The following is an 8,658-nucleotide window of genomic DNA, read 5'->3' as shown; positions in this document are numbered from 1 at the left end:
TCCACTGGCTGTTCGGCAAATTAAGAGCATGCTATTAGGCTGCTAATTAAAGGCACTTCATTAGCAGCAGGGGAGGCAGCTCCTGGCCGCAGCAAAATTGGATTCCTCTGAGCTGCCATGAGCCGATTCTCTCCTCTCTGGGGCTGGGGGCTGTGTCCCTCTGTGTCCGGGGAAGACAGCTGCTTCGAGTCATGGCCGTGGGCTACCAGCCCCTTCCCGAGCGCAGGGGATGGAGCACATCTACCCCGTGGTGGGAGAGAGGCCGGAGGTGTTGGGGCTGTGGGGTGATGCGGGGCCGCCCCTCGCCGCCGGCCTCGGGGATGGTGCAGGGATGTTGCCCCACTTACGGTTCCCGGGGTCACTCCCATTTAGAGGGGACACGTCAGAGCTCTCAGCGGTGGCATCCCGCCGGTGGTTCCGCTGCCCCCGGGCTGGGCCGTGACCCCTCAGCGGGCTGGGCAGTCCGCAGGTGCTGCCCCTGCCCCCGGCGAGGGGAGAGGCTCCCGGACTCCTCCTCCGGCCGCTCAGGGCCTCCAATGAGCCCCGGGGCGCCCGGGCTGCCCTGCCCTGCCCTGCCTTCCCTCACCCCTCCTTCTTCTATCTAAAAATGGGAGAGAGCAGCGGGGCCGCCGGGCCGGGGCTGCCTTCCTCCCCCTCTCCTTCTCCTCCCGCCCCGCGCTCCGCCTGCAGCCTCGAGCCGCCGGCCGGGAAAGGGACCGCACGGCCCGGCGGGGACATCACCGGGGTGAGCTCCCTGCGGGCCGGGAGGGCTGCCCGTCCCTGCTTCCCGTCTGCCTCACGGTGTCCCTGTCCCCCTCTAGCCCCTGCCCTGACACCCCCCGGCCTGACATCCCTCTCCCCTTTTTCCCGGCTTGGGATTCCTGATGGGATTAGAGGGGATTTGCCGTGCGTGAGCCGGGAGCTGCTGGTGCTACGAATCCGGCTACCGTGCGGGGGGTGTTGTGAGGAGGATCGGGCTGTGGGCGCGGGGAGCGGGGCTGATCCTGGGGGCTCATCCCATGTCCGCAGCCTGCGAGCCCCGTCGCCCCGGGGACATTCGTTGCTCCGGGGTGCAGCACCCAGGGCTGTCCCTGCAGCTGGGGGTGCTCTGAACGCTCCTGAGCACCCCGATCCTGGGGTGGGCTGGGTCAGAGCTGCAGGGTGGCCGTTCCCCCACAGCCACCGGCTCCCCCAGTGAGGACCCGCAGCAGCCGGAGCGGGAGACAAAGGTGTTGGAGGGGGCGAGGGGTAGGAGGTGGGTCCATGCGGTGTTTTGGGTGGGCTGGGACCTTCTACGGGGACCTTTCGATGGTGTTGGGGCGCTCGCAGCAGCACCACTCAGCTGCTCCATTGAGACAGGGGGATGGTTGTCCTTCCTTTCTCCGCCTGCCCCTTTCCGTCTGCTGCCCCTCCCGGCTGGGGGCAGGGGTGCCCAGGTTACCCGGCCTGGGTCACTGCCACGGTGAAAACCCTCACACCACAGCACAAGACCAGCCACGAAGAAGCTGCATCAGCTGGGCTGAGTGCTGGGCAGTGGCATGAAGCAGCACTCAACACAGGATTCCACTGCACTGGGGTGTTTGCTCTGGGCCAGGGTCATCCCCACTGGAAAAGGGTCAGTTCATGACACCTTAGCTCTTGGCTCTGCTGGTCAGGTCTGTGCTGATCCTTCCTCCTCTCTCCCAGCATCTCACCTTCCCCCTGCTGTCTGTCACCCTTCTGGTATCCTTTGGCTCCTCCATGCTCTATGGCTACAACCTTGCTGTGGTGAACTCACCGGCAGAGGTAAGGGATGGAACAGCCTCTCTGGGAGCAGGGAAATCAGCTCTGCACCCTTACCTTGGAGGGTGGAGGGACAGCTGTCCAGCAGCTCCACACAGAAACACTGATGTTTTCCTTGAGCAGTCACCCAGAGAGGAATGGCATGGGAGGGACATCAGAGTCCATGTCCCTGTACACTAAATTGGTCCCCCCAAGAAAGCAGGGCCTGCAAAGCTGGCCACAACCTCCCTGCTCCAGCTTGAGCACTGTGTGGTATCTCCAAGTTATCCTCAGGCCTCTCAGGTGCTGAGACTTGCTCAGCAACCAGACCAGCACATCGTAGTCATCCCCAAACTTGTTCTGCCCTGCATCTCTTCTAATGCTGTTAAGCCCATGATATTGTCCCTATAGATCCTGTCTTCCCTTGTCTTCCCCTTTCTGCCAACACACCTGGTGCCTGTGTGTGTCTCTGCCCTGCAGCACATAAAGGCTTTCTACAATGCCACGTGGTCCCAGCGGTTCGGACACGGGCTGGCCCCGGGCCCCCTGACCCTCCTCTACGCCCTGACTGTCTCCATCTTCGCCCTGGGCGGGCTGGGGGGCTCCTTGCTGGTGGGGCTGCTGGTGGAGCGCTACGGCAGGTAAGGGTGTCATGCCATGGGCCAGGGCGGTGCAGAGGTGGGATGGGGCTGGAGGAGCTGCCCTGCTGCTTGTGCCTGCCAGGAATGGTGCTCTGAGCCGCAGTGCTCTGCTCGTCCTCCTGGCCGGCGGCTTCATGGGCTTCAGCCGGGAGCTGGGATCCCCCGAGATGGTGATCATCGGCCGCTCCATCACGGGGCTCCACTCAGGTGGGTGCTTCCTGGGCTGTGCACAGCCCCTTCCTCATGGTACAGCCAGGGCCACCTCCAAGGCCATGGGGTCCCCACTGTGGATGATGCTGGGGATGGGTGGAGAAGGACCAAGGGTCTGGCTAGGTACCCTTCTCCCTACTGTTTCTGCCATCGCAGTCCCTCCTGTGCCCCCCAGGTATCTGTCTCAGTGTGGTGCCCCTCTACTTGGGAGAAATTGCTCCCAAGAACCTGCGGGGATTCCTGGGCCTCATGCCCAGCATCTTCATCTGCCTGGGGGTTTTCTCTGCCCAGGTCCTGGGCCTGCCTGAACTGCTGGGCAAGGTGAGCACAATACCTCAACCCACACATGCTGGACACTGCCTCTGCCCTCCCCATGACACATCCCATTTCAACTCCTCTCAGGACAGATTCTGGCCCCTTTTCCTGTCAATGGTGGTTGTCCCTGCCTCCCTCCAGCTTCTGCTGCTGCACTGCTTCCCTGAGAGCCCTCGGTACCTGCTGATAGAGAGAAACGACATCTGTGGGGCCACCAAAGGTAAGGGGATATCCTGGGGGAGACTGGCTCCAGAAGGTGCTGGATAGCTTTCCAAGGTCTTCCAAGACCCAGGTGCATCCTCATGGCATTCTTCCATACCCATACCTGACAGCCCACCACAATCCTGATGGTTCAGCCCTTCTGTCCCACCTGGTTGTGCCACAGCATTTCTATGGTGCCCAGCACTGTGGTGTGAGGCTTTTCCCCATTTCCTATGGATGCTGAGCCCCATAGGGAGGCTGCTGGGGAGGCTGGGCCAGGGTAGAGCCAAGGGCCATACCTGTGAGCATCCACCCTGTGCTAGGGACACGTGTCCATGGCCCCACTGTCCCCACAGCACTGCATCGGTTCCTGGGCACCCCCGAGGTACAGGATGTGATCGAGGAGATGAAGGAGGAGCAGCGGTCGCTCTCCTCCATGGAGATGGTGTCGGTGTGGCAGCTGCTGCGGGAGCGCTCGGTGCGCTGGCAGACGCTCTCCGTGGTGGTGCTGAACGCCGGCATGCAGCTCTCGGGGATCGACGCTGTAAGCCCCGCACGGTTCTCGCCCCTAAACACGGCTCTGCAGACACTGAGCTGAGACCTGGCAGCTCATCTCATCGCCTGCCCCATAGCTCCACATCCCTGCTCATGTGTGTCCCCTCCTCGGCAGATCTGGTTTTACACCAACACCATCTTCGAGAACGCCGGGATCCCCGTGTCCCAGATCCCCTACACCACCATGGGCACTGGTGCCATTGAGGTCGTTGCTGGGCTGATCGGGGTGAGTGAGGGACAGACAGATGGACAGAGCCCCTCCATGCCAGAGCCCTCTTGCCAGCTCCCAGCACCATTAAACAGGGGGGGCAGAGCCCAAATATCATCTATGCCACAGCACAGATCTTTTCTGGGAGGCAAAGGATTTGGCATGGAAATGGGGATAGGGGATGGAGGATGGGATGAGATAGGCTCAATTTAGGAGTCACATCTAGGAGTGGTGGGATAATTTTAGGGTAGCAGGGCTGTTGGGTAGAGATGGCAGGTGAAGAGCAGGTTGGAGATGATGGAGGGGACTAGAAGTTTATTCTGGCTCTTGCTTTCATTGTCCCTCTGTTAGCAGAGCCACATTGTCCCATTTTCCCCCGCCCCCAGCCAAGCACTGGCCTGGCCCCAGGCTAGCAGCCCTGCCCCACCCCCAGCCAGTCCTCATTTAGCTGGAGAGTTAGCACTGGGCCAGGCAGATTTATGGCCCTTGTCCCATCTTCAAGTGTCACCCAGGGCCAGCCCAAGCCACCCAGCACTAAATCTGCTCCTGACAATTACAGAGATGGATGGGGGTGGCTGCTCCCAGAAAACAGCGAATGAGTGGGGGGCTGCTCCCCTCTCCCATAGCTTAATCCGGAACAGAGTGGGGTCCCCTACCTCTCTGAAGGGTACTTCCTTCTCCCTCCCCCCCATCTATGGGGGTGTCCCAGCCCCCCAGCTATCGCCCAGTGAAGAGCCAGATTGCTTGGGAGCAGCCCCACAAATGGCCCCCGATGGACATGCCGAAATTGGTTATAAAATTACAGGCATTTGTTCTGCTGTCAATACCCTGCCTGCTCCTACTGCTGCTGTGCTGCCTGCCCACGCCCTGCTGTGCCCACTGCCCCACAAACACCCTGTGCCCCAGCACCTCCACATGGCACTGATGCCAATGTGGCTTCCAGGTCACCCCAGCCAGCCCCAGCGCTGCACCCTAACCCCTGCTCTGTGGAACCCACCTCCTGCCCCGGGCATGCTCACCCCTGGTTTCCATGCCCCAGCCCCAACCCTGGAACTCTGAGCTGGGGTCGCCCCCAATCCTCAGATGCCACTGGGAGCACCCTCCCACCTTCAGCTGGATCTGGGGTTCAGGGGTGATCCTATCCACCTTGGAGCTCCCCAACACCCCATCAGTCTCTGCTCCCTCCTGGCAGTGTTTCACCATCGAGAGGGTGGGCCGGCGGCCCCTCATCATCACCGGCTTCTGTGCCATGGGTGTCTGCTCAGCTGGCATCACCATCTCTCTGCTACTGCAGGTAGGGCCTGGTCACTGCCACCCCCTGGGCCACTGTGTGGGGCTTGGTGCTGGAGGGATGGGTGGACTCCTGGGGGAAGGAACATATGTGGAAACGAGAGGTGAGCTGGCTCTTCCAAGTCATGTTTTCCCTTCAAAGTTAAAGAGAAGGTAAATTTAGTACTAAGAACAACAACAATGAAAAAGAAAACACAAATCCATATGAGAAAAATCCTGCTGCTTTTGACAGCTTTTTTTCAGAAATAGTTGTTCCAGGGAGGCAGCTGTGAAATGCCAGGGCAGGTGGAGGGTCCTTCTCCTGCCATCTGCTTCCAGAGGATGCGCCCATGGCTCTGGGGCTACTGCAACATCATGAGCTGCTGAGCTTGGCTGAGGCTGACCCTCACCAGCTTTACCCCAAACCACCCATTGCTTGTCTGGATCTCACCAATACATCCTGTGTGGCCCCAAGAGCCACCTCCAAGCCCTGGGCAGACATGAAGCCATGTCCCAGGGGTGCTGGGTGTGAAGCTCAGGGCCAGCCCCCAGCAGTGTCCCCAGCCCAGTGTCCCCTCGCAGGCCGCCCTGCCCTGGATGCGCTACGTCAGCGTGGCCTGCGTGGTCGGCATCATCGCTGGCTTCTGCATGGGACCAGGTGGGTCTGGGGCTGGGGAGTGGGGAGCACTGGGGTGGGAATGGGGGCTCCAGGGGGTTTGCAGGCAGGTGATAGGACCTGAGCCTTGGCCCCATCCCCATTGTCAGGCACTGGTTTATGATGCTGTACCTCCAAGTGAAACCCCACCACAAACCCCTCCAGCCCCACACATCCCCAGGGCACACTCTACCTCCTCCTCTTGGGCCATGATCCAGGAGCAAGCAGAGCAAAAGCCCTGGCAGCCTTCCCCAGACTTCCGTGGAGGTGCCACCACTCCTATCACAGTGCAGCTGGTGAGAATCATCCTGCCCCAATCAAGTGCAGGCTCCAACAGCCAGGAGTGAAACCTAGACTGGTTTACTCAGTTGATGTATTAGTAGAGTTCTTAGCAGATCTATAATTCATCCTCAGTCCAGACTTTTTTCACTGTAATTACATCTTTAATTAGGATTTTAATGGCTCATTGTTCACAAACAATGATGAATAGAGTTTTAAAACAAAGAAAAAAAAATATATATCTCTGTTCTGGGTGAGCTGTGAGTAAGAGTCCATCGGGGTTCCACTCCTCCCTCACTTCTTACACTTGTTTTTTGGTTCATCTTTTCCCTGCATTTATAAAGAGGTCCAGCCAGCCCTGTTCCAGGCAGCTGGAACCCCAGGCATGTCACCATATCAAATGCAATCCCTTGCCAGATTTTTGTGTGTCTTGGAATGTACTCTGGATCTTGGATCCTGCCCCCTGACACAGGGATGGTCCTGGGACCCAGAACTTCTGGCTCAGTGACACTTGGCTGGAGAGGCTAAGTCCTTCTAGAAGAAATAGCCACAAAGCCACAACCTGTGTCCAGTTTTCAGACAACTTACAAGTTGGCTTGGGAAACCACTTCCATACATTCTGGGTTTTTTTCACCATCCATGGGAAAAGCAGGTTGGAAAATGGCATTTCTGTGTCCTGTGGGAGATTCTGATGCTCAGAAAAGTCATTGCTTCTTTCCTCCCTGAATCAGCCACAGTGGCAACAGAAGCTGATTGATAGAAGGAAGTTTTCTGAACTGTTTTGATCAAGGCAGTCAGAAAAGGGCATTATGGAGGATGCCAGGAAGATATTTCTCTATGCCTGTGATCTCTATGAGATTTAATATATCAGCATTTAGAAACATGATCTAATATATCAGCGTTTGTGGAAAACAAGGGTCCACATGAAATGTCCCACATTTATTTTGACTCCGTCTGAAGCTTTCCAGTCATGCAATTTGGGGAACTGGCCTGAGCACCCATCCATGTGTCAGTGTGGTATGTCAGGGGGATGTCACCCACCCCCCAAGACATATCTCAAAGGAAACCAAGAGTAGGACACTGTTCCACCACCCTCCCTGTCTCCTCCAGCTCTGCCAGCACCACCAGTATGACCCATGAGTCTTGCTAGGCTCCAACCCTTTGGCCACAGGACTGAGGTGGGCAGAACCTGTTGACCCCAGGGGTACCCAAGTCAGCCTGTCCCCCATAGCCTTGATCTGTCCTCTCTCTCTGCAGCTGGTGTCCCATTCCTGATGACAGCCGAGCTCTTCATGCAGTCTCACCGCCCGGCTGCCTACATTGTGGGGGGCTCTCTCAACTGGCTCTGCAACTTCACTGTCGGCTTTATCTTCCCCTTCTTGCAGGTACCAGATCAGAGGGGCCCTGGGAGATGGAGGGAATGGACACAGCCCTGCTGCTGTCCCAGGATGGGGTGCCAAGACAGGGATGCCTGTGCTCTTGGCTCAGCTAAGTGCTGAACAGAGCCACCCAGGGCAGGGTGATGGGAGGGGACCCTGCCTTGTGCCATGCCCTGTTTGGGAGTGCCTGGCTCTCTGCCTCATCCTGCTCTTGTCTCCAGATGTCAGCTGGTGCCTTTTGCTACCTGGTTTTCTGTGGTGTCTGCCTGCTGGTGGCCCTGTACGTCTACCTTGTCATCCCCGAGACCAAGAACAAAACCTTCATGGAGATCAGCCACATCTTTGCCTCGCGCCGCTCCGTCCTCTCCAGCCCAGCCCATCTCATTGGGATGATGAAGCTCGATGGCTATGGGGCTTTGGAGAGCAGCTCCCTGGAGGGCTCGGGCTCCAGTCTGCCCTGATCTGGGTGGGATAGGGATGGTGGAGGAGGCTCAGGGCTGGGGAAGGATGTGGGGGCCAATCTGTTCCAACCTGGTCATCTCTAGGTCTCCCAGGACATGTCTCCATGGCACAACCTGCACCCAGGATGAGCCCCATTGATGCACCAAGGTTGCTCTGACTGCTGGGCCTGGCCCCCATGCTGGAAGAGATGCCCCCATAGGGACAAGGGAACCTCCTGAAGCAGGGGGTTCTCATTGCTCCTGGGTGTGGGGCCTTGGCAAGAGCTTCTGGCATGAGCTGTTTAATAAAGAGCATTGCCACCAGAGCCATTGTTTGGCAAGTTTAGCCTGGAATGGCAGCAAGCAGGAGAGTGCTGGAATGGGTGGATGCTTCTCCAGTACCAGGAAAGAGCAGAATGCAAAGAGGGGCTTGTCCTCCTCCCCACTGTGACTGGCTGGAAAGGTCAAAGTCACCTCACATTTTCTAGGAAGGGTAGTCAGGATGGCTCCCAGGCTCTTGCATCTTACCCCAAGTTGGTCAGGCAAAGCTGAAGGCTGTTGCAGAAGGGACAGAGAGCAGCTCTGAGCTAGGGGTGACTGTCCAGCCACTGTGCCTTTCCATAGACTGCTGAAAGCCCTTGGCTTTGTGTGCTGGCCCCACAGAGTGCTCCCATGGGAACCCTGCACACTCCCAAACTCTCTGGAGGACAAAGGGATCCAGGATATACCCTCATCCCCCTACTGC

General features: G+C 58.4%; 1 protein-coding gene across 1 annotated transcript; it reads left to right on the top strand.

Annotated features, from left to right (window-relative positions):
• Positions 1-607: 607 nt before the first annotated feature.
• Positions 608-8,218, top strand: LOC310912427 (solute carrier family 2, facilitated glucose transporter member 9-like; the record flags this gene model as incomplete). Its single annotated transcript, XM_083867010.1, has 12 exons — positions 608-745; positions 1,687-1,785; positions 2,242-2,402; positions 2,485-2,609; positions 2,788-2,933; positions 3,069-3,147; positions 3,485-3,672; positions 3,799-3,909; positions 5,084-5,185; positions 5,743-5,818; positions 7,352-7,479; positions 7,695-8,218. 12 exons carry the CDS (start codon positions 608-610, stop codon positions 7,932-7,934), a joined length of 1,593 nt encoding a protein of 530 aa, XP_083723136.1. The 3' UTR covers positions 7,935-8,218.
• Positions 8,219-8,658: the final 440 nt, after the last annotated feature.

This window comes from Zosterops lateralis (genome assembly GCF_965231275.1).
Source record: "Zosterops lateralis genome assembly, chromosome: 8".
In the NCBI taxonomy this organism is placed as follows: domain Eukaryota; kingdom Metazoa; phylum Chordata; class Aves; order Passeriformes; family Zosteropidae; genus Zosterops; species Zosterops lateralis.
Note: the sequence above shows the minus strand (reverse complement) of the source record. Positions and strands in the feature narration are given on the sequence as shown.